The sequence below is a fragment of the Crinia signifera genome, chromosome 5 (genome assembly GCF_055691185.1).
Source record: "Crinia signifera chromosome 5, ASM5569118v1, whole genome shotgun sequence".
NCBI lineage: Eukaryota > Metazoa > Chordata > Amphibia > Anura > Myobatrachidae > Crinia > Crinia signifera.
In genome coordinates this window covers 67,071,720-67,098,616 of record NC_139221.1, presented here as the reverse complement: position 1 = coordinate 67,098,616, position 26,897 = coordinate 67,071,720, and the positions used below count along the sequence as shown (strand labels likewise).

Here is a 26,897-nt window from a genome sequence, read left to right as displayed (position 1 = left end):
GCGGCATCTCCGATCCCAGGGGTGCATTGCGCGACCGCGCACTTGTGCAATGCACCCCTGGGACCGGAGATGCAGCTGAAGAGGACCCTGAAGGCCGCCGTGGATGCCGGGAGACACTGTGGACGTGGGGGGACCACCAAGGGATCAGATAAGTATGGAAAAAAAATATTTCAAAAACCGAAAAAATTCCTTGTGGTCCCGAGCATTTTGGATAAGGGATACTCAAAATAATAATGCGTTATGCAGACAATTCAGTAAATTCTTTCCAACAAACACATCCATTCTATAATCATCTTAGTAGCAACAATATCCCAAAATCGAATAGTGTGTGTGCATTTTCTAGAATCTGACCATACTGTATGTCAACATGTAAAAACCAGGTAGTATGAGGGCAAACCAGATATTTCCACATGAAATCTGCATTATTATTTTCTGATAAAGTGTATAAGCATAGATATTGGAACCTTCCTCTAAGCTAGCATTTTTCAACCACTCTTCCGCAGCATAAGGTTGCCAGGTGAGCATCCATCTATTAGAGATGCCAGCCACTGCCAACCACCTGAGATGCCTACGCAGCTACTGTCGCTATCAGCAGCTGGCTCCAGCAGCACTGTGCTTTTTCTCGGGCCAGCCCATGACGAGTGGTGACTCCAAAGTCATGCATGCCACCTTGCCTTCCCCCCTGGAGTGCACGACTGCCTGCTTCCCCTCTGTGCTGCTGCAACATTTTACTGGGTAAAATTAAAAAATGTCTAATTTTATTTATGTTTGAAATTACTAGGATGGCAGGCAAAGTGTGGAATTACTGGAGAGGGGTCAATTTGTTTGTACTATTATGGGGGCTACTGTATTTGTTTTTAGTCACTATGGGGGGCATTTTGTGTGTGCTTTTTTTTCCGGTGGAGCACTGATGGTGTGCCTTGTTGGTGCATCATTGATTGAACATCAGCTCTATAGGCTAAATATTGTCCTAATTGCAGAGTGCACCTAACTTAAGAAAGGCATCTAGTCTACTTTTACAATGATAAAAAATTCCATAGTATGACTTTCCTAACAGAGAAGCTCTTTTATACCGATGTTGGAATCTATTCATTTGCAGTCTATTTTTTAATAAATAACACAAAATACATGTAGAAAAACAATAGGTAGATTACTCATACATCTTTCCTGCAGTAACGCCAAACAGTCCCACTTAGCACACCAGGTCATGTGAGAATCTTCTAGCATCGGGCATCTTTCTTATCACATAATGCAACACAGGGCCTCCCCTGCTGGACCACCCCATATGCTTTTGTAAAATTTAGCATATACAGTGAGAGCTTCGTGCCCCATGGCTGTACAGCCTAGCAGCGAATCGAGGTGCAGGGCCATCATCTTTTGGGTTGCAGCAGCTGAGTGTCGTTTTTTTTGGGCCATGTTGACCTTTTGCTTGTCGACCTTTTGGGGTTGTCGACCCTTTGATTCACACCCATAGTTTGCTTCATATTTTTTTGTTCTGAAACATATGTAGTTGGGTGGGTGCACTAAAGATCTTAATAAATATTTCAGATCTTCATTAAGCTCTTCAGTGCACCCACACAACTTGTACTTTTTTGCGATGGTGTTTCAGGTCTCATTCGAAGTAGTGGGTAGCACATACATTAGGAACGAAATAGGGAATATAAATCCCATATCCTTTTACCATATTGAGGAGAAAAGGATCTTACTCGACTGGTGCGGGAATACCCCAGTACAAAAATGTTTATTTGGGTTGTTTGCGGAACTCTCACTCTTCTTCTTCCAACATATTATGTTTGAATTATGGAACAGATTATAGCATCATCTTCTATACACATTTATATATTGTACATATGCCCTTTACAAACTGTGTTGTAATACATTTTTCTTTAAATAACACTGTATATTTGCTGGTGTCAACTTGCATTTATCATGCTTACATTAATGTCAAACAAAGTGTGTAAAAGGTGGCCATACATCAAAAAGACCTGTCTTGCAATCATGATTGTGTCCAACTTTCCCTTCAACTCCTCAGCAGTCCTTTGTGGTTTTGGGCGCACAATGTACTCACAATCAGTCATACACTCCAACTGCTGCATACAACTGGTCATCTCACAATCAATTGTATACACCTAAACTGCCTGAAAACTGCCACTCAAATGACGCCGGTTGTATGAGCCGTCAAATGACTGATCAGAAAACAATATCCTCCAAACTGCAGGACCGCACATTGCATGATTGTGTGCACACAATCTGCATACAATCCATCATACAACCAGTTGAGATTGTACAATATCGGTGTATGGGGGCCTTAACAATTAATTATAAATAGTAACCAATGATATCTATATTTAACTTTTGTATAGACCTATGCAAAATGTTTTTACCCATAATGTTTACATAACACTCCACGTATTAATTTTATAATGCAAAATATTTGGAAAACAAACTTGCACGTTGCAAAAGAAAAGTCACAAGTTTCCCCTTGTTTTATTGGAAAACATTACTAGAGCATAACATTTCACATAACTTAAATGCATGAATAAAATAATGCACTATAATAACGTGTTTATTATATATACAGTATACATGTTTTTTTAAAAGACCAATTTTCAAACATTTACAGTTTTAAATCTTTATTGTTTTAAAACTCTACATGTATTTGCAATACAATAATTTGTTACTTAAATATGGTTAATGTACAATGAAATTTGTTTGCCTGAAACTCCACCATAAAATACAATTTTATCAATATGATTTATTTAACATAAAAGATTTCCATATGGCTGGGGTTGCGTCAGTGGGTTTATGTTCTAAATAAATCAGTCAAAAGTGCATTGGAAAGCTGCAGTGACCAGCCAGTATAATTCTATATTTTTTTCTGTATTTATGTTTTCCTATTAATATTTAACAAGACATATTTAAGTAAATATACAAATTCAAATAGATATCATACTTTTTTCAAACTCATATTTAAGAAAATGATGATTATCTGCATGCCATACACACTCCCTTTCGCTGCCGAATCTATACAGATTATAAAGGATGAGTTGAAGAGTGCCAGTACTTTAGATAAATGTGATTCACAAAGAGACAAATGCTGGTAACTAACATTAAACACCTAAGTACAAGCTAATTTATATTTAACAGGCATAAGGTAGGGTTAAACAAAAGAAAAAAAAAAAAACCCACACATGATGCATATAATACACACTTTGAAAGAATGAACTTGTCTTGGTCCACATTTCTAAGTAGTTTATAAAAAAAAATGGGGCAGATATGCAGAATCATCGGTTCTGATTTTTAATTCTAGAACATAACCTTTAAAAAATGTAATTATACAGAACGCAGAGTTGTCTGGGCTATAAATGGTATGGTGAGAACAAGCCGAGGCATAACGTGTGACAGTAGGGTTAGTGGACAGTTTAGACTTTCTTGTTCCATGGCACTGCTTTCACGCGATAAAATTTTGTACCCAACGGAACCTTAAACCGGTTTTGAGCCTAAATAAAAATATGAGAAACAGAAGACTTATTTACAATTTCAACTTGCATTGAAAACAGACATTTAGCAAACATTAAGGGAACTACACTGAAATACTGTAAAATATATTATAGACACAAAAAATGTGATTAAAACTGGAATTTAGTTAAAAATATACATTATATACCTCAAGTCCCAGTAGACCGGCATCCATGAAATATATAGATCTCAAATAATAATTTTTATTCCTGTAAATTGTTTTTGGATAACTGTTGCTTGGCCAATCCTGCATTCTAAAGCAATTGTTCCTAGACTTTTTTGTATCGCGGTGCCCTAGATCATCACCCTAGGCCAGTGGTTCCCAACCCTGGTCCTCAAGTACCCCCAACAGTGCATGTTTTCCAGGTCTCCACACATAATCACAGGTGACATAGTTAGCTCGACCTGTGGATCTTTTCAAATGTGACTAAATAATAAGTGCACCTGCTGGGTGACCTGGAAAACGTGCACTGTTGGGGGTACTTGAGGACCAGGGTTGGGAACAATGCCCTAGGCCAATGATTCCCAACTCTGGTCCTCAACTACCCATAACAGTTTAAATTTTCCAGTTCACCTGTGGATTTTTTTAAAATGTGACAGTTGATGAAACACATTTCACCAGCTGGGTGACTTGGAAAATCTGTATTTGACCACCGAGTTTGGGAACCACTGCCCTAGGAGAAGGCAGTGGTTCCCAAAGGAGAAAATAAAAAATTAAGTAAAATGTGTGTATAGGTCATCCTTGGATTCAATTTTGTGGTTTATTTTATGATTGAAAGTCACAAGAACTTGTTTGCCTATCTCACCATAAATAAGTTTAATTGGTCCTGGACCATCAACGAAAGACACTTCTGTAAGTACCCCAAGACATGCCAGGGTGCCACGTCACACAGTTTTGAAAACACTGTTCTACTGTATTTGCTAATGTAGTCTATAGAATACACATAACACTGTACACCAGGCATGTCCAAACTATGGCCCTCCAGCTGTTGTGAAACTACTATTCTCGTCATGCCTTGCTACAGTTTTGTTATTAGGGAATGCTAAAACTATTGCAAGGCATTCACATACCCTGCCCTAAATACTCCAACTTTCAAGACCATTGCTCCACTGAAATGTCTGTATTTGCATCACATCCCTGTGCCTATTTCCTTTTACAATGTAAGCGATTGTAAGCAGGTTCCTCTCTACTACTACTGTGCTTAACTGTGTAATTTGCAGGATGTATATATCTATGTATTTTGGTTAAATGTGTCATCTGTCTAAATTGGCCACTATATACTAATGCAAACCTGTAGTTTACCGTCTTTGTGGTGCTGTATAAAAAAAATAACAGCCATATACCCCTTTCACACTACACTTAAACAGTATATTGCCGTTTTCTTTCCATTTTAAAACATTTAAGTCTGCAGTGGGAAAGTTCATTTACCGGTTAAAGATAACCGGTATTTCAAAACGTTTAAAAAGCAGAGTCCTACACATTTCAGAGCAGTTTTTTTATACAGTGAGAATGGCTCTGAAATGGTATTTAGTAAAATCAACAGATTACAGACCTGTGATAGGCTGTCCCCTGCATTCTGTCTTGAAACGTGTTCAGGGGATTAAACGGGTTGACTGATGTGAATGGTATTTAAATGGTATTTAAAATGGTAATCTACTGCAATGTGAAGGCTCAGACCCGTTTTAAATACCGTTTCAAAATTCAGATTTTTCAAATGTTTAGGCAATGTGAAAGTGGTATTAGGAGGAAATAATGTACGCATTCTACAAAGAGACTGTCTGCATTTCTATGACCATACTCGTTTTCATGGTTTTGAATCACTCTTCAGCTTCTAAATCTACCTGTGCACCTATCATATGCACCTTAGAGCAATTACAACACAACAGTCTTAAAAAATATTTGTTTAATATTCCATATTATGGGATCATATCTTTAAACAATGAAGGGGTAGAAAATGGAGTGCATTTGTTTCATAATTAATTCTTATACTATTCCTTTTACACCAAATTACTGGTTCTGGATGTCCTCCCAACAGTCGGGATTAAAATAGGCATTACACCGACGTCTGAATCCCAACTGTTAAACCCCGACAGCCATATCCTAACTGACGGGGGCTATTCTTCCTCGTGGGGGTCCACGACCCCCATAGAAAGTGGATTAAATAGCTGAAAAGCATAACGAGCACCCAAGGCACTTCATAGCGCTCATGCCGCTGTCAGAGTTCCGGCAGTTGTGATGCCGGAATGACTAATGACTGTCGGCACACTATACTCAACCTAAAATGACTGGGTCCTGCAGAAGACACTGAATGTGGGTTTAAAGCTGTGCCGCAGCAGCTTGAAATCCGTTGACACCCCAGGCTGGACTTTGGTTAATGCTGGGGCATTTCCTCTGCCGGCTCTTGGAAATAAATAAAACCAGTACTACATAAACAAGTGTGTTATGTAAAGGAATGCTATACATTTACAGAAGCACTGTACACTGGAACAAAACACTGTCAGGGTGGAGCTTCTGAATCAATGTGGCCAGTGGACACATATTGCCCAAACAAACACTGTAGAGGTTTATATTGCAATTTAAATAGCAAACTGACAGACTGTTAATGAAAGCCAGAGAAGCAAGCACCCTGTTCTGTGACAGTACACACACAGTTTTACTTTAATTATGTGCGTGTATAGTACTTTTACTGCAAAAATAAAATGTTAGTGATTTTCTTCTTCTAATTCAACAGTGATAATTTCCACATTATAAACGTTTCTACTCTATCTTCAATAAGGACATTCTTATTTTGGTCAAAAGGTCGAAACTGCAAAACATAAAACGGTACACATGACGTTATTTTGTTTCTTATTTTTTATTCAGAACTGGAAATAGTAAAGTATTCTGCCCCCAGTGGAATTGAAGTGAGCCACCTTGCCCGAAGCATGGCAAGCGGTACATTCATTTGGGGTCCATGTGCTGAAATCTACAAAGCGGACACAAAAAAACAAGCTCCTGTTGACCATTTTACTTGTTAAACATTCTCATGTCGACTTTTTGTCTACGTCAACTGTTTCCATGTTGACCATTTGTGGTCAACCTAGGCACTGTCAAGCTTTTGATTGTTGACCCTTTACACCAGTGGTTTATAAACTCGGTCCTCAGGACCCCTCACAGTTCAGGTTTTCCAGGTCACCCGACAGGTACACTCATTACTCACTGGCACATTTTAAAAGATCCACAGGTGGAGCTGATTATTTCATTTAATTCTGTGAGGAAACCTGCAAAACATGCACTGTGTGGGGGTCCTGAGGACCGACTTTCAGAACATGTGCTTTATACCAAACCCATCTTGTTCCTCTATTCAAATAAGAGTGTGTTAATGGAGACCATATAAAGTATGACTAGAACAGTGCACAGAATGTACAAGAAAGGGGGAATGATGCAGAGATTTCTGTACATTCTATATTTAAATATACTGTATATATGCAGATCTTGTCACTCACAGTTCTCTAAAAGCTGTAGTATGACTGATATACTGCTTTCAGTATATGGCGGCAACAGTGAGCACTCCAGAAAACATCAGCCCAGCTTCACTGACCCCAGTGTCCAGCGGAACATGAGGGCCCCCATACATTAGGCTGACTTTTCCTAAGGACAAGTCGGCCCCGACTTCCACTGAGCTCCCCGGGGGAGCTTGATAAGATTTGGCACTTTATGTGCCATTATTACATGCGATAAATCGGATGCGATTTATCACATGTAAAAACCCGGGGAAGCAGCAGCTGTTGGAGAGGTAGCGGGCAGGATCAGATGTAGAGGCAGGCGGAGGATAGGAGAGCAGGATCCGGGGGATCGGCAGCGGCAGGCTGGGAGCAGGGACCGGTCCGGGGGAGCGGCAGGAGCAGGCTGGGAGCAGGGACCAGTCCGGGGGAGCGGCAGGAGATGTAGCTCAGGCGGGGACCACAGATGCAGAGCAGAGACCGGAGGCGCGATGGGAGAATAAAAACCATCCTATTCAAAAGACTGGGCGGCCACTGATTGGCTGAGAGCTCAGCCAATCAACGGCCTCCCAGTCTTTTGAATAGGATTTCTTCCTATTCTCCCACCGCCTCCCCGGTCTCTGCTCTGCATTTGCGGTCCCCTCCTGCCACTCCATCTCTTGCCGCTCCTCGACTGCTCCTGACGCTCCCCCGGACTGGTCCCTGAGAGGGGGGTAAGGGTCTGCTGCCCGCGGCCACAATGACTCCAGCAGCAGGGGAGAAGGAGGGGGGGTCGGGCTCTGCTGCCTGTGGCCATGTGGTGATGTTCCGGTTTCTGCTACTGGGGAACACCAGAAGGAGATACCCATAGATATATCTGATCTGAAACATCGTGGGAGCTAAAAAGTACCCATGATGGGTCAGATTCTGATTTATCTTATGTTCAGCAGGTCCGACGCCCTGATCCGATGCGCGCGGGAACACCTGATTTATCTGGCCAAAGTGCCGAAATCGGGTGAAATCAGCTCAAAATCGCATAGTGTATGGGGGCCTTTACTCAAATGTCTGATGATGTCGCAATTGATCTGATGCTTCATCTTTATATGTTGTGACTATATGTCACAGCATATAAAGAGATCTGCATGGATCAAGCAGAATATAAATTACAATACTAGCTGTATATTTGGTTTACCTTTTTAGCTTGGCAATATTCTTTTTCCATCACTTTTCCAAGAACCCAGGGTCTTCTAGATGAACCAGAAGCTACATAAACAAAGGGAAAATTATGCAAAAAGTGATTAACTTTGTCATCCCAAATGGGAACCCATTCACTAAAATCTTACTCACATAAAAATGACATTTTAGAAAAACCGCAGATAGATAAAAATGTTGCCATACATGGACAGAAATAACGATATTAATGTTTAGATTTTTTTTTTCAAAATAACTGAAATCTGCAACGTCCGTATACTGTATAAGGTTATGGTGAGATCCAACAAAAGCCCATGCGAGCTAAAAGAGTGTTAGGAGCGTTCAAATAAAACTCAATCTATATTTGAAGAACCTTTAGGCTCAGTTTAACACTTGCCTGAGATAGCCCCTGCTGCTTAATGTTATTTATTTTACCTCAGTTTAGACATTAACGGTGAAGTTTAATGTCCTACAATAAATATGTGCGTATTTATATTCTAAATATTAGCTTCAAATCAGTTAAAGTGTTTCAGAACTGGCCACCACGTATGCATATATAATACTATGTCCTCAGAATATAAACAAAGCATCCATCTTTTCTGCAAGGGTCGTTTCGCTGCCTCATCACAGCAGCACTGTTTGACAGACCTTGGTGTATTATGTGATTAACATCACAGCATGCACGGAACACCTTCGTAATAGAAATGCATGGAAAGAAATTCAACATTTAAACATACTGCAGCACAGAAAAGCAAACTTGGGCCAGACTATATTGTTGTTAAAATCTACGGAACCACATCAAGTATTTAAAATAATCAGTTTGTTCTAAACTACAGAGAAATTGTACCGAAAACATTTTACAGAAAAAGGAACAGATATCACGTGTCTTCTAAGCTGCTGCACTACTGACTCCTTTATTCTGCCAGCCTGACATCAATGGGCTAGTGAAAATATCTTTGAAACTACCAGAGATTGGGCAAAAGGGATGCAGTCACTAATTTACTGTGCATACAAATAATATGAAACCAAGACTATCATATACTTTAGTGTGTTCTAGTCTAGATCAACAAAACATCTGCCCACCATTAAAACTGATTCTTCATTTAATCTGTAATATAACATTTTGGGGCTACATGTGTCCTGTTGTCAACTTCATCCAGAGGGGGATATTTATTTATTAATTAATTCATTAACAGTTTCTTATATAGCGCAGCATATTCTGTTGTGCTTTAAAAAAGGAGACAGTGATACAACAAACAGAGTATTTACAGAAAGTCAAAAGGTAGGAGGGTCCTGCTCACAAGCTTACAATCTATAGGGAAATAGGCATTGACACATAAGGATAGATACTGTATACTTTATTGCATCAATTCCACCAGAAAGCAAGGTTCTGTGACTGGTTCTGGAATTTGATAAGCTTGCCTGAAGAGATGAGTTTTCAGGGAACGCTTATAGGTTTGAAGACTGGAGGAGAGACTTATTGTGCTTGGGAGGGCATTCCACAGAGTGGGTGCAGCCCAAAGAAAATCCTGCAGTCTGGAACGGGAGGGAGTAATGAGTGTGGATGACGGCTGGCCCAACAGCCTTGACCCTGTCCCATTCTCGGTCTGCTCGACCGAGATTTTGCAGGCGGGCTTCAATGGCCGCCTTCCGTGGGTCGGACATTGAAGCCCGAGAAGCAGCCGAGAATCAGCGAGCTGCGTCGGGGAGCTCGTCAATTCCCGGAAGACCGAGCCCGACTGCTTGTCGGGAATGGCTATGTGAGAGTTAGGGTTAGGCACTAGAGGGTGTGGTGCAGAAGATCTATCATAAGTAGTATTGACCTCACCACAGTTTAATACTGCCTGTGACATTCTACTTTTTTTTATATTTTCTTCCTATAATTACTTTATGAGGAAACCGATACTACACACATAGCGGAAAAACGCATTAAGTACAAATAATCGCCATCGATATTGTCTTCAGTCTTCTAGGGTGCTGCCGGTTTCATCCTCCTTCCATTTTTGACACCTGTACGTGTGAGTGCAGACACTAACAGCTACGCCCTGCACCGGACTCCCAGCTGCACATTATCCCTGGCAACGTCACATAACAGTTGCTATACTGTCACTGGCCAGCAGTCCTTTCATTTGTATATGTCCAACAGAGCAGAATAAGCCCATTGTTCTCACCTTATTTAAAGGTGAACTATAGACACTGTCTGGGTGAGATATTTTTAATAACTCCGCTTATTGTACAAGGAAACACGTAAAAAAAATACATTGTTTTCTGTTTTCTCATTGGCACAATAGTCTGTTCTATTAACGAATATACACTAGATCTAAAACATATTATTATACTACAGTGAAATTCATCTTCAATTGTTGCCTTTAATTTAATGCCTGCTTGTTGTAATAATTTTTTTATATATATGTGATATTATATAATACTAATTTATGTTGAAGCGCTCTCTATTGTCATATTTATTCTTCCTGTAATCCCCCACCGTATGCTCTACCTCTACTGTGTGCACCCCCGGCCAGCAGCAACTAACTCTGTGCGCCTCAGATGGCTGCATGGATGGTTTCTCCATTGGCAGGTTGCACTACATGTTGGGATTCATGTGTAGCAGGCTTTCTTGGCCTTGGGTGAACTGGCAGTGTAGGTTTTTATGGTATCCGGCATTCGACACACATGGTTAAATCAGAAAAACTCAGGGACTGATTGGGTCACCTGTTCTGGGTTATGGATGTCATTGGGGCCTGGGCTGTTGGTGTGTTTTGGGGCCTGAATCTGGGAATGCCTGATACAGATTAAATATCATATTGCACAAGTGTGACAGTTTTCCCATATATGACTTGGGTCCTTGTATGACTTGTAACCTTTGTAGTGCATCCACCATGGTTGCTTCACCAGGTACACTAAATGGACCTGACTGTTGTGTCCATCCTACAAGTGTTAGGCGTTGTAACCACCACATTTTCAGGGTAATCCTGTGTAGTGCACCCAAGACGGTTGCCTCTCCTGGTAACTTTCATGATTGGAATATATAGCCCATGGAATTTATTACCCAAAATTACTGAATAACCCTGCAATACCATTTTTTTTGCTAAATGTGTGTTTGTTTTTCTGTCCGTAAAACAACTTTGAGTCCTGCTGGAGAAAATCACTAGATAAATAAAATTATTATTATTTGTCGTCATTCGATTGACCCTCAACAGTTGACAGGAAAAGTGCAGACCGTAGAAAAGGTTGACATGGAAATGGTTGACAAGTTTTTTTGGGGTGTAAATTTTCTATGTTTCATCATAAAATTGTGTCTCCTAACATCTTGCTTCAATACACCACACAGTGGTAGAAAAGTGTGCCATGTACTGTAACTCAGATAGTGCCAGCCATCTTTTTTTTTTACTGGAAATGCATCCTACTCGCATACCTATGTAATGGTGCGTACACACGGTGAGATTCCCTTGCTATTTGACTTAAGATTAGACTGCTATGTAATCTTTACTAACTCTGTACTATTTTCATACAATTCATGCAATCTACATTCAATTTGCACTATATAGTCATTGCTGCCCTGTCTATCTGGGTTTCGATTTGTGCTGTCACGGGAGCACGCATTGGGATCGCAAGGTAAAAAATCTGTGTGATCTGCATGCGATTTTGACTATATAGTCAAAATCTGATGTCAAATCTGACCGAGTGTACACAGCATAAGACGCGCAAGCACAATTTTTGTCTCGAGGGACACTGTAGTGTATCATTTTGTTTGTAGATACAGGTGCAGTCTCACACAGAATATAGGTACGTATGACACATATTTTTATCAGCAAAAAAAGATACATGGCCCAACCAAGTCTGCAACGGCATGGTGTGACTAGAAGGGTTGTTTAATGTGGGCACATCTGTATGTGACCACAATTACTGCAAACATATACGTTTGTGGGCTTGCTTCGGGCAGAGCGTCCCAATTGTAGTACACATGGATGGTAAATCCAGCAAATTTGAAAAAGATGTGAAAACCATCCAAGAAATATGTACCATTATAATGTGGAACTTTTGTACATATAAACATTTTGAGCATGTTGACCATATGGGGCTGACTATTTTACGATCAATCTATATTTTGGAACCTAGCACTAGGAGGAGGGAAAATGGGTTATTGACGCAACTGAAACCACTGTAGGAACAGCTGGAAGGCACTATAAAGCTGACATTTGTTCCATCTTCCCATGAAAATGAGGTTTTAGCATACGTAAAAAAGACATTTACAGTAGATGCTGCTATTCATATGTAACTTCTCTATGGAGATTATGATATTTCACTGCTTTTATCAACTTGAAGAAATGAGTGGTTTACGCCTCTGGATACTTGAACTGTGAGATTGCCTGACTCATAATCAGCAGTCTTCATAGGTCAGGGTGCTTAGTACATTAACAACAAACCACACTATTTTTTTTTTTTCAATGCCAGCCAGCATTTTGTCTTGTGAGATGAACCCGTTTGCATTTAGAGTATTCTGCACAGTTCCAGTTTATAAGGGGAAACAGATAAAAAGTGCAAATCGCAACACGAAGAGCCATGAAAACAGAAACAAAGCTTTCTTCTGTTCTCTGTTTTTCATTACAAATTGCTGGGTTTATTTCTGTCTGTTTCTAAAGGATGTGCAAAGTATTAATCATAGACCACCATACAGTACTGTCGCTTTGCCTGATTCACAAAAGTGTCCTGGCTAATATTATTGTGCGCTAGGCTGAAATAGTTGACATGTTCCCATTAGCAAATCTGGACTTTGACATTGTCATGGGATCTACAGAAGGATCAGCTGTTTTGTATATCTGTGTTTGGAACATCCAGCTCCATACTAATAAAAATGTTGTTAGCTATGTCTATTAGCAGACTAAAGGGGCCTACATACGCAGAGATTTGTGCCAGAGATTCATAACGGGAGATTCAGCACGAGAGATTTCCCTAAAACGGAATTTTTCAGATAATGAGCCACACACACACAGATTTGTGCCAGAGATTCATAATGGCAGATTCAGCATGAGAGATTTCAAATCTCTCACAGAAACTTCAGGGGAATAAAAAAAGAATTAAAAATGTAAATAAGGGGTTGAACTAAAGCCTGGGGGAGTGTCACTATATACAGGGCCGAAACTAGGTGTTTCGGCGCCCGGGGCGGCAGTCATTTGGTCGACTTGCCGGACGCTGATTTGGTTGCCAATCAGCGTCCGGCAAGTGTTTTCAAAATCATCAGCGCTTCCCGCCTCCAGGCAAAGAGCGCTAGGAGACGGAGTGACGAGTGAGTGAAAGCTGCCGCTACACCAGTCCCTGGACCCCTGCTGCCAACATACCTGTGTGCAGCCAGCGGGGGAAGGCAGCATCCAGGGGTCCAGGGACTGGTGTAGCGGCAGCATTCACTCACTCTGTCTCCTAGCGCTATCTGTCTGTGCCTGGCGGCGGGAAGCGCTGATGACTTTGAAAAGACTTGCCGGACGCTGATTGGCTGAATTCAGCCAATCAGCGTCCGGCAAGTCTTTTCAAAATCTGCTGCCCGGCAGCGCTAGGAGCCGGAGTTAACACACCAATCCCCGGACCCCCGCTGCCCGTCCCCAGACCCGCTGCCAGGAGACCCAGGACCGCACACTAGCACATCAGGTTATAACACATATAAAAACGAACATACCTTTATACAAACGATCACCAGAAAGTGTGTGGCTGAGCGGGACAGGGTTACAACACCCGCCCTTTCCGCCGGCAGAACTGACGTCATCAAATCAATATATATATATATATATATATATATATATATATATACATATATATACATACATACATACACACATATATATATATATATATATATATATATATATATATATATATATATATATATATATATATATATATATATATATATATATATATATATATATATTAGCCACAATAGTGTCTTCAGCACCCTATGTGCAATAAGTAATGTCCATTCAACAAATAAAATTATATAAAAATAATGAAAGATGCTTGTAGCTTCAGTTTTTCTGGAAAAATCCTGTTTATTTGATCACTACCCTAGTGATCAAATAAACAGGATTTTTCCAGAAAAACTGAAGCTACAAGCATCTTTCATTATTTTTATATAATTTTATTTGTTGAATGGACATTACTTATTGCACATAGGGCGCTGAAGACACTATTGTGGCTAGTAGAAATTGTTGGGTTCCTACTGGTGGGGAACCTAAGTGTCCAATAGCGACCACTGATTGTGTGTATATTTAAGCGCAATTTTGGGGATTTTGTTGTGTTTCGATATATATATATATATATATGGAAGCCTTGTCATTGGTGGCAGTGGTTTATATATATATTATATTCTATAAAGAAACTTATCATTGGTGGCAGTGGAGCTGTGGCAGCAGGGGGACGTGTGAGCAGGCGGGCGGGCGGCTTGAATCACTTCGCCGCCAGAGGACAGGTGACAGGGGGACCGGGAGCTGCTGCGGGTAGGCAGCAGATTTGCCGGCAAGTGGGTGAGTGGATTTTTCCCCCTGCTCCGTCTCCGTGCGGCGAGCAGGGGGAGGGGGGAGGAAGCAGGGGGCGGCGGTGGGGCGGCGTCTTCGTGCGGCGAGCAGGGGGAGGCGGCGTCCGGCGTGTCAAGGGGGCGGTGAGCAGGGGACACCAGGGCGGCGTTCAGCGTCGCTCAGAAGGCCCTGCTCACATCCGAGGCCACATATGAGCAGGAGCTTCTGAGCGACTGCTCTTGATTGACGGGCAGGTCCGTTCTGAATCTTGTGCAGATTCAGAACGGCGGGGGCGCGCATGTAAATCGCTGTGTGGGCTATACACACAGCGATTTACATGCATTTTCAGGCATTTTCTGAGTGATTTAGTAAAATCGCTCAGAAAATGCCTGAAAATTGTGCTGTGTGTGGGGCCCTTAACAGATAGATACATCCTCATCTAGCCCTTTAATATGATTAAGTGAGTAATAGGATTACTCTGCTAATCCCCTATTGCAGTGGATCCCAATCTTTTTCTAATCACGGCACCCTAGAGTATCAGAATTTTTCCACGGCACCCCTAGGCCCCAAAAAATATATATCAAATTAAGTCGATTGTGTTATATGTGTTTCTTAGGTTCAGTTATGTGGTAACGGGCAGGATTTGGTTCTGATTGTACACATTTTATGATTGGCAGCCACCAGCACTGGTTTTGTCCAGAAATAATTGATCATAAATAATTTGAATTGGTCCTGGACGACCAACCCGAGGCACCCCTGCAAGTGTCCCGAGGCACCCCAGGGAGCCACGGCGCACAGTTTGGGAAACACTGCCCTATTGTATTGTTCAATTGTATTGAACAATAGGCCTTGGCTTACCATAGCTATCCAGAGAAGGCAGGCTGGGGAGGGCTCCGTCTTTTTTTTTTATTAGTATTATTACTTGTGTTCAAGTTGTAACTATACTCCTGTATATGGTCAGGAATGTTCCTGCTCCGGGCTCTCTCCAGTTCCAGAATCTGGACAAACGCTCAGCTCCATCACAAACCACTACCCTAACACCAGAATGTATCAACATTAAACTACTGGGGATTTATTTACCGTTTAGTTTCCATTTTAATAGAAACATTTATTGGATATAAGGATAAGGTCAATCACGTTTGTTTGTTTTTAAAACCCTGAAAATTGTTACTTTATAAAGGAGAAACTGAACTGTGCAGTGAAGCCGAGGACTGAACCAAGCTTTGATACATACTGTGCTCCATAATGTTATAATTCTGGTAGGAGACCAAACCTCAACTTTTTTATTGAGATGTGCCATTTTATCTTTTGTGTCTGTAAGTGCAATAAATTAATAACACTGTTTATATTTTCCATGCAAAGTTGCACTAGATCAGTCGTTCCCATCCTCAAGTAGCCGTCACAGTTCACGTTTACCAAGTCACCCGGCCGGTGCACCGTGTAAAGTGACCTGGAAAATATGAACTGTTGTCTGGGTACCCGAGGACTAGAGTCTGGAACCACTGCACTAGATGCCCGTTTCATGAACACAGCGAGGCCATGGACTGTGTCACATATGCAGTTTCCTTGGCCTCACAATGCTACCTGCGACTGCATGCATCATTAACAATATTGCATGTACACACTAGACGATGGCCCTTCTGAGTGATATGTTCTACTATATCATCTAGTGTGTATGGGGCTTTAGTAGTATAGGACATTGAGCAAAAGAGAACATTATTGCTCGCAGTTTGGTGAAACATTCCTAAGATTTTGTAGTATACAGAAGCACGTGTTTAAAGAGATGAGAAACACAGAAGCAAAGCTGGAAGAGATTTACAATGATGATTGAACAGCAGATGCTCTGTATACCATTTCTCTAGGAACATTTATGACACTTCGCGCACTCACCTGGTTTAAGATCTAATGCAGAAAGTGACTCTGAATGTAAGAAATACAATGTTGGGCTGACTGTGAATAACACATAATTGTCGTGGCGTTCATCCAAAATGATAAGTACCAAATCGCCAACTATGAAGCTGTGAAAAAAAAAAATATATTGATATGGTTATGAGGGATCGCATATTTGTAACATTGGCTCATGTTTTGCCCTTTGTTATCTTTATATCTTAAATTGGTATATAGGTTCTAGCACTGATTAGAACAATGCAATCTCATTAGAGAATCTCAGCATTTGCGTTAAGGCAATCTTGATCCAATACTATAAAAAGACTGTATCAATGTTTGCACAGATTGCTACCATCAACACGTGAATTCTGCTTTAGCTCCTGAAAGGGCCACTGTTCCCATTGATGTAGATATAGAATGTAGCCTTAGGCAAAATATACAATTTACTAATTTATGAAATCCTGTGAAAACCTTGAGGCTAAAGGGGTGTACACACGGGGCGATTCTTCTAAGCGATTTTGACTACAGCGTCAAAATCGCTTAGAAGGTTTGCCTGAAACGCTTTGTGTGTACACAGCAGACGATAGCAACCCCCGCAGCATTGCTATTGCCTGCCAAATAGACAGTGCAGGCAAGAATATTCTTGCTACACTGTGTATTTGGTCGCATCTTCCAGGGCTGGCAGGATGTAGTTAGCCGTCTCTCTGATGGCTTAACTACATCTTGATAGTCAAAATCGCTGGGTCCCGTGTGTACACGGCTTCAAATCGGGACATCATTAAGTAAAAATAGCAGGGTAAGCTCTTTTTTTGCAGCTAAAAGATTCCCCTCCATCATTGGCAATTGTGGCGGAATTCAACCCCCGAACGTTCCGTACCATGTTCGCAATTATCTATATACGGGCATGGTGATTAATGTAAATACTGTTGGGAATGTACACCACAAAATAACTGTGGATCAACCAGCATTTCTCTACAGAATTTTGTGGATTACAAAAAGAATCAACGTTTCAACCAATGATAGGTATTTATACCTATATGCACATGATGTAGGAATATTGCATATGTTACGTTAAAGTAATTTCATTTTAAAATGGTTTAATGTAATTTTGTTTTTATGCTACAGATGGCCAATTATTTTATTATGTTAAAAGTTAAATTTCTATGATCACAATTACAATATAAATAAATAACACATTTATTATACCAATATCTATGGTATGTGGTTAATTCAGCCAGACTCTATGAATTCCTTTTTATAAAGCAATGTACTTTTATTGAGAAATAGTTTGTGACTTATGGTCTGGAAACCCATTTTTGGTGTGGATTCACAGACATTCAGATGGAGCCGCTCTCATCAGAGCGGCTCCTGGCGCGGTAAGGCAATGTGGTGCGCATGTGTCGGGGACACTTGTGTGCCCCATTCCCGGCAATGTGCACCAGGTGCCAGATACAGGTGCCAGAAACAAAAAGAAAGGCTGCATCTGTACCAGGTAATTGAAGCTTTGTGTGTTTTAGTAATATTATCTCCGTGAAGTAAATTATTACAATTTATTGAGGTCGTATTGAGTTTTTAGAACATGTCTTTGGAACAATGAGTTCTGCCGAGTTGGATGTAAGTATACATAAAGATGGATGTTTTAAAAAAAATATAATTTGTTTCTATTATGTATACTTTCTTAAATATACAGTATATAGGGTAGAACTTTATTATTCAACACATATTAATAAGTAGACATGTCAAACAGATTGATTTCAATATTTTCCCATAAATGCACAGAAATAGCTAAACTTCAAGTCAAAACATTAATTCTTAAAAACACATTATATACATATAGATAGTACTTTTGTAAAATAAAGCAATGAAAAATGTACAGTATGTTAATAACTCTTCTTTGCAAAGTAGTTCGGAAGTTAGATTTTCTGGAGAGGGAAGTATGAAAAGACATAACAGTTAGGACGTTCTATTCCAGGGAAGGCAGTATGTGAAGTCTCAGTAGTTAAATCATAATTTAAAGTTGTATTTTTATTACCATCTAAACAGCATTACATTTAAAGACATGGATCTGTAAATATTCACCCGTGTACATATATCTTAGGATTTGTATGGTGGCATCAGTTGTACAAGCAATTTATTTTTCCTAATAAAAATGTCAGGTCCTGCGTGCACTTTAATGGCTTATTTATAGAACAGAAACTCAGACATAACTGTATATGTTACATTCAAATGTTACCCTGGCATCCCCTTATATTGCATATTGTACCAAGTAGATTAACAGGAAGAAATGTTTTAAGGCAACAATACCACTGAATAGACCTACCCAAAATGTTCTGAAAGAATAGTACACAGTTAAATAAGAGTAAAGTGAGCAATTAGTTCACTTTTATTATTTGAGAGAATTTAGGGACAGTTAATGCATCATGGGACTACATGAAAGATAAGTAGTTTAAAGTGAAATAATGCATAGGGTTGGGAATTCCTATTACAGGTACAACCCCGATTTTCCGGCACCGTTGATCCGGAAACTTCTCTAATCCGGACACATCGGTTGCCTGCCGGAAGTAAGTTTTGTTTGCTTTTTAGACATAGTGGGTACTGTGGGAGGGCTTAGAAGTAGTTGCAAGGGCAGTGGGAAGGTTTAGAGAGGTAGAGGGTATTGGAATGCAGGGAGTGGGATCAGGTTGCGGGTGGGGGGGGTCATGCTAAGGGATCCAATAATTGCTGCGGGAGGTGGAATGCCATGGGAGCCAGAGAGAAGCTGTGGGTGGTGTGGCGAAGGTGAGAGCCGGGCTGCGGGGATCGCGCTGCGGGGTTATGGTGGTTTAAAATAGTATCACTGATAATCCGGCAATTTCGGTAATCCGGCACAGTGCTGGAACCGACGATGCCGGATAATCGGTGTTCAACCTGTACTATAAGAATCATTATTTTATAATCATTTGAGAATATACTTTTTTTAAAGGGAAATTGAGGATTTACATTTTTAATTCCAAATTTTATTTATGCTGCAGAAATTTTTTTTGATTAGTCTTGAAAATAAATATTTAGGATGTTATGGGAATTAATAGATATATTGTTATATTGTTTCTATGCAGAGTAAATACTGGCTGCTATATTTTTACAATACAATATAGATATGAGTTTGAAGTACTACCCCATCCAAATCTAAAGCCCCGTACACACGGCGGGATTCTAGCAAGACTCTCCGCGACCATCCCTGCAATGGTCGCTGGTCACAGTGGCTTCCCCCCCCCACAGTTCAGCTGTTTCCCCTAGCAGTGTCTCCTTTTCATCAGCAAACATCTCTGGTCGCAATATATTGCTCCGTGTGTACAGAGTTTCACTCTCTCTGCACGTTACATCTGCCCCACCTTTTGCGAGTGAACCAGAATCAGGCCCACTATACAGTATTTAAGTACTGTACATTCAAACAATCAGGCAAGACACATTTTTACATTGTGCTATTTGTATTATCCACTTAGATATGTCAGATGTTGCCGACTTCAAGTAATTTTTACCCTGACAACTCCCCATTTGACAAGCTAAATGAAATGTATTCTACAAAGCTTAAAAAAAGATTTACTCAAACAAACAATTGCTAGGAACTGTTTTTTTGCCACACGGACATAAGATGGCCATTAATTAATGATGAAGCTTTCGCTCTTAATATTGATTACGGTGTTCTTCTTACATCAGTATAAAACAAAATGTAATATACAGATGGTGTCGCTCTGAGCCCAAGTTCTATTTAGGTACAGGAACTTTACCCTATGGGAGCTCTGTGAAACATGTACTGTTAGTGGTTCTCCGAAGACTGGAGTGGGGAATTAAGTATTCATCTTAGAATCACAAGGGTCCATAACAAGGCAGGTAACCTGTGATGTCAGTTTACACATCCTGACATAGGATACCCGCTGCCTCTTTCTCAAGCTTGTTCTAATGGATGAAGACAGGGAAATAGAAAAACCTTTGGTAAACTCTTTAATGCTACCAATGTAGTGAGACCTTAGTCCCCCTTTTGTATATGCTTTTACTATATTGGGACAGTTATTAGTACATATATGTCACTGCCTCAAAAAGAAGCAAAAGGAAACAATAACCAGTAATTAAAAAGCTCAAATTAAATATATTGTAAAAAAAAAAAAACTATTAATAAACCAGCATGTGCATCTTTATATGGAAATAAATATTGTAACTTACTCTCGAATTGCTATTTTCTCTGAATGCCTTGAAGAAACCGAAGACATACTTTGGGACATCTAAAATAAAAAATTTTTGAAAAATTATATAAATTAAATCATTAATTTTCACATTATAAAAAACTGTACAGTTGCATTGAGTGTGGTCTAGTCAGAGGTGTAAATTGGCCTCCAATCATGCAGGAGCAATGCAATGGCCTCCAATCATGCCCTCTACATGTCAGCCTACATCTGCCTTTTTCATCTGGCAAAGATTTTTTCCAAGCTGTATAACAAGCACAAAGGATATGTAACAATCTATTTATAGTATGACAAATTCCATAAAATTCAGTTCTTTTGCATTCTTCTCAAAACATTCTGGTCTTAGATTTTCTGAGAAATGTAACAATACAAAATTATTTTTCATTTATACTTACACGCAGAGTCCTACAATCGAAAGACATGCTTTGTTGTAACTTTCTACATGTAATATCCAATTAGCTTCTACATCGCTCTACAGTAGTGTTTCTCAAAGCCAGTCATCAGCTACCCCTATAGGTGCATGTTTACCAAATGTTTTTGTTGGGGCACAGGTGTTTTCATCATTGGTGGACACATATTAAACGTTTTACAGGTGGAGCTGATTATTCCACTTGTAATACTTAGGAGATCTGTAACACATGCTCTTTTATAGGTCCCTGAGGACTGGAGTTGTGAAACACAGCTCTACATACATACAGAACGACTGCCTGATCATTTTTCTTTATTTTATGGGGTTTTTCTTTATCAGCAAAATACAGATGTGTCCGCAACCCACAGATCTTATCATGCCGAATAGCCCCATTTGGTGCGCCAAGATAAATTAAACTAACCACCTCCATGCTTCTTTTTTGCTCAACGGTCACTCATTTTGTGCATTATTAGCACTGCTAATGCGATACATGCAAAAATCATACATACACCTAATATATTTCTCCTTGAGTGGAGTACAGATAATATTACTGGAAAAAAATGCTAATTTGAGAGAAGCGGCAATATATGACTGAGGTGTGACATGCAGCATTGTGCATATAATGCTAGATGAGTAAGGACACCTCTGTAGATAATGGGTCTTTATTAACATTAGGGTGGTCACAATAAATCAATTTCTTTTGGGGGACCATCTAATAAGTTGCCAATTAGTATAAAAATGACATTGCCAAAGTTTCAGCTTAATCTGATAACGTTAAGACCTGCCTCACCTGCCCTAAAGTTATGAAAAATGGCCATTTAAAAAAAAAAAAAAAAAAATTGCAGGGTTTGCTACCGTTTGTCTTAGGAACCTGGATTTGGTCATATTTCTTAGATAAATGTTCCTGGCTTCAATTTTGATTCATACAATTACTTTTCTAAAGTTTATAGAATTGAAAATTAACTAAACAGTATATTTTTTTAGGTCTTTTTTTTATTTTTGTTTCATTTAAAATAAAAAAAGTGCCAGTATAGTGCTTTTTATAAATAAAACAATCCAAGATGTGAGTGAAAACCGGGCTTCACAAAGAGGGAAAATGGGTGGAGAAAAAATACAAATACCAAATACCTAAATATGAACCAACTCTTTATTGTAATCATTATCATCAACTTAATTACTACAAGAACAATCTTCAAAAAGTACAAGTGGTACCACATAACACAGGGTTTTATTTGTAAATTATATTTAAAATTATTCTAATCAGTAAATTATATTTAAAATTAATCTAATCGGTTGCTAGTGTAGGTAGAGGTTTGTAGAGGCTAGCTTTTGAGGGTCTGGATAGAGCTTTCGACATTCAGCAACATGTATTGCTTTTGTTCTTCATTCTTTGCAATACTAGTATTCAAATCTTGCATTAGATTTACACCTCTTTTTGCAGTGCCATTTATGACTCAGAGACCCCTGACTATTGTCTGCTTATCAAACCAAACATCTGAATCAGTATATAAAAAGTCACTTGAGATATTAAATCTCTTGAAGAAGATTAGAACAAAAACTCAAAACAACATGACAAAGGAATTATCTGGAAAAAAAATGACATTGATATATTATTTGGATGTGTTTAAATGCAACAAATTGAAGAAACAAAGAAAGCTTACTTAAAATTAAAATTTCCCATGTAAAGAGGGATTTTTTACGCATTTACGAAAAAAGTAAATTTTATGAGTTAGAAACGGTTTTGAACCTGGTAAATGCTAAATATCTTCCATTATATACACTTTAGTAAAGTAATGGTGAATCAAAATGGAAGCCAGGAAATTATCTAAGAAATAAGACCAAATTCAGGTTCCTATGACAAATGCTTGCCATCATATGGTAAAAAAAAAATGCACTATTTTTTTTTTTTAGCAAAAATTGCCATTTTTCATAACTTTAGGGCTGATGAAGCAGGTCTTAACGTAATCCGATCAAGCCGAAACTATGGCAATTTCATTTTCACATCAATAAGCAATTATTTAGCTGTAGCTAGCGGATCCGATGGGCGACAGGACCTGCAATGGCAAGTGCATATACACTTGGATGATACATGGGACAACAGCCCAATCTAACATGCCATGCATAGGCAGCATGGCATCATTAGCAATATCTACTGGTTAAACCTGCAACAGGGCTGACCAGAAGATGTGACCTGCACCTGCGGAAGCACACAAACTAGCCATACTCATTACTTAACGATATGCCAGATTTGTTCTAATTTGCCTAGAAATGAAAAACAAACATAAAAAGCCCAATATCGCTGTAGTGTGTACACTCCCTAAGCTTCCTTTTTTATAGGGTTCTGATGTTACTTCCTACTATGTTGTTGGCTGTAGAATAATTTTAACTAAAAGCTGCAACAACAATAACTATCCCAAAAAAAGAGAAGAGAATAATAACATAAAATAATACTAATAAGAGTTTGACATTTACTTTTCTATTGAAATAGATTGCTAGGGATGTTTAATTTTATGTCATATAACATACTGAGAATTTCCATCCTGATTAAACATTTTTTACAATGGCATCTGCTTCTAACCATTGATAGGCCATTGGCTATAAAATTCTATCTATTCTGTTCTAACCTAGGGGACCTTGTTCAAAGTAAAAAACCTGGACTAAAAAGGTGCATCATTTTAGAAATCCATAGTCCACCGTATAGAATGCTCAAATAATGATTTCCCTCTTCTGTTATCATTAGAGTTTAAAGTGAAAAACCTATTTGCAATAGGTTTTTCAAACCCATATTTATGTAATAAGCTTTGAGGTCAAGAAGTATTTATGGAATAGAAAAGCACGGGAACAGAATAAAGTACATTCCTAAGATAGGTCAAGAACATTTAGATGTTCTACACTTAAGAGATACAACATTCACATATCTACATCTCCTAAGGCAAGAATTTATACATATTTTTATGATTAAAGAAAGATGAAAGTTGCGTGACAGTGAGGTTGCATAAAAAAGCATGTAACAGTAAGTCATTAAGCAAATGATACAAAGGGAGACATTGTAACAACCACATTGGAGTAAAAGTAAGGCTTTATTTGGAATATATATATATATATATATATATTATATATATATAATTAATGAAGCTTATCCCTTGATTGGAGTTATTGTGTAGTGCCGCACTACAAAACGAATAATATATATATATATATATATATATATATATATATATATATATATATATATATATATATATATATATATATATATATATACACACACACAGTTCTTTTATGCCGGCACTCCCAATAAAACTGGACATCCAGTCTGGTGCACTCAAAAAATAATCATGTATCAGTCCAATGAAAAGAGGCACACAGACGTTTTTGCAATTGATGAAAAACTCTAATTAGGCATAATCGAGCGCTTTCGGGGAAATGTACCCCGTCCTCAGGATACCTGCCACAAAGTATACAAATCTGTTTTGTATACTTTGTGGCAGGTATCCTGAGGATGGGGTACATTTCCCCGAAAGCGCTCGATTATGCCTAATTAGAGTTTTTCATCAATTGCAAAAACGTCTGTGTGCCTCTTTTCATTGGACTGATATATATATATATATATATATATATATATATATATATATATATATATAGGGTACAGATGAGGCGGCACTCGACAGACTTTGTTGCAGATAAAAAAGGATTTATTTCATTCCAACCAGTTTCGGGGTTACCCCCCTTCGTCAGGGACAGCAGTACACAAAATGGCAATGCATGCATCACAATATATACCAAATACCGCACAATCCCATTGGTTCCCACCACCCCCACAATCAAGACACAACATAGAGCTCACCTGTTCAAGTCCAGCATTCCCGCCAACGGAACGTGCAAAACTACACGTCCGTCATGGAAGCAGACACCAAACAGCCGGGATTCAGTGTCAGACGCCACTTCCGCACACCACGTTGCCAAGGCAGCGGGGAAAGCGTCATGACGTCATCAACCGATACCCGGAACTCCAGCAACAGGGCTGAGACGCACGTTCAGCCGGCCAATCAGACAGCCGTCTGAGAGGCAGAACCAACGCGTCAGAGTCCTGTGCCGGAGTCGGAGCGCTATGAACAGTTGCCTAGGCAACAGTAACAATAATACACTGAATACAACATCTATTCAAAGTTGAAAAAACTGCAAATGCCGTCATAAAGTACATGGTAAATAATACATAGTAATAATAACTCATACAAAGTGCCGACACAGAACTGCCCGCAGGATCACTGGGTGTCAATCCCGATCCGGTGACTAGGCTGAGTCCTGAAAAACATATACATGAAAAAACTTGTACATCTGTGTGAACAAACAGATTAACCTATAAGTAATTATTATTAAAGAAAGCACTGTAAGCCAAGTGTCTCATTTAACCCTTTTGGGGCCAAGGTATTTAAGACAAAGATCCAGCGGCTTTCCCGCTGTAATAAAGCTTTATTTCTATTACCACCCCTGGCTGTGGGTGGAATGTGGTCTATTATAATAGATCTGATACTCGCCACACTGTGTTTAAATACCCCACAGTGTCTAGCGAATGGTTGGTCGCTAGAGCCCTTGAGTAGAGCCTGCTGTATGGCTGTCCTATGTTGGGCCATTCGTGTTTTGAATTGGGTTTGTGTCTTCCCAACATAGGACATGCCACATGGACATGTCAAAAGATAAACCACGTAAGTAGAAGTACAGGTTAAGGCAAAATTGATCTTAAAATATTTTCCCGTATGTGGATGTCTGAATTTGTCACAAGGTGCGAGGCTGCGACAGGTCACACAACCCAGACATCTATAACATCCTAATTTGTGGGAAAGAAAATGTTGGGCTGGTTGTTTCCTATCCCACCCCGTGATGTCTAACTTCACCACAGAATCCTTAATGTTTTTATTTCTCGTAATACTGGGTAAGACATTGCTGTTAGATAACAAAGGTAGTTTTTTATCAGAGGATAGCATGGGCCACCACTGTTTAATTTGTTTAGTGACATGACGGTCGGATGCTGAGTACTTGTGTACCCACGGGATCTTAGGCTTTTGATCTACCACAGTTGGAGCAGGGCGGGTGACCAAAAGGGAGTCCCTGGACATGGACAATGCACGCTGTTTGGATTTAACCAAATCAGCCTTTTTATATCCTCTTTGTATAAACTTCTGAACTACCTTATCCAAAGTAGCCTCAGTTTCAGATACGTCCGAAGTAATCCTTCTGGCCCTTAATAATTGAGAATAGGGCAAACCCCTACGCAAAGCCAGGGGATGGAAGCTATCGTTACGTAAGATTGTATTGCGGTCAGTGCTTTTAGTAAATAAGGCGGTACTGATCACGCCATCATGTATTAAAATATTCACATCTAGAAATTGCACAGAACTTTCATGAATGTTATAAGTAAATTTAATGGCACTATCTGAGGTATTATGAACATCTAATAGGGTCTGCAGTGACTCCCTTGTATCCATCCAGAGTATCAACAGATCGTCGATATAACGACGATATAGGCAGATCTCTGATCTGAGCCTCACCTTATCAACATCATAAAATAGCTGACACTCTGTATGGTACATGAATGCGTTGGCATACGCCGGAGCCACCGCAGATCCCATGGCACAGCCAGAGACTTGTAGCAAGAATTTGCCATTATACAAAAAATAGTTTCGAGTTAGTACCAAACGTAAC

The 26,897-nt window shown here is 39.5% G+C and overlaps 1 protein-coding gene across 1 annotated transcript in view; it reads right to left on the bottom strand.

Annotated features, from left to right (window-relative positions):
* Window positions 1-2,463: 2,463 nt before the first annotated feature.
* Window positions 2,464-26,897, bottom strand: part of RB1CC1 (RB1 inducible coiled-coil 1) — a 145,167-nt gene continuing 120,733 nt past the window's right edge. The window contains exons 20-23 of the mRNA XM_083187391.1: window positions 20,766-20,824; window positions 16,569-16,696; window positions 8,174-8,244; window positions 2,464-3,500 (exon numbers count right to left, since the gene is read on the bottom strand). Coding sequence (XP_083043517.1) covers window positions 3,423-3,500; window positions 8,174-8,244; window positions 16,569-16,696; window positions 20,766-20,824 — 336 coding nt within the window. The 3' untranslated portion in view covers window positions 2,464-3,422. The remainder of the gene's footprint in view (window positions 3,501-8,173; window positions 8,245-16,568; window positions 16,697-20,765; window positions 20,825-26,897) is intronic.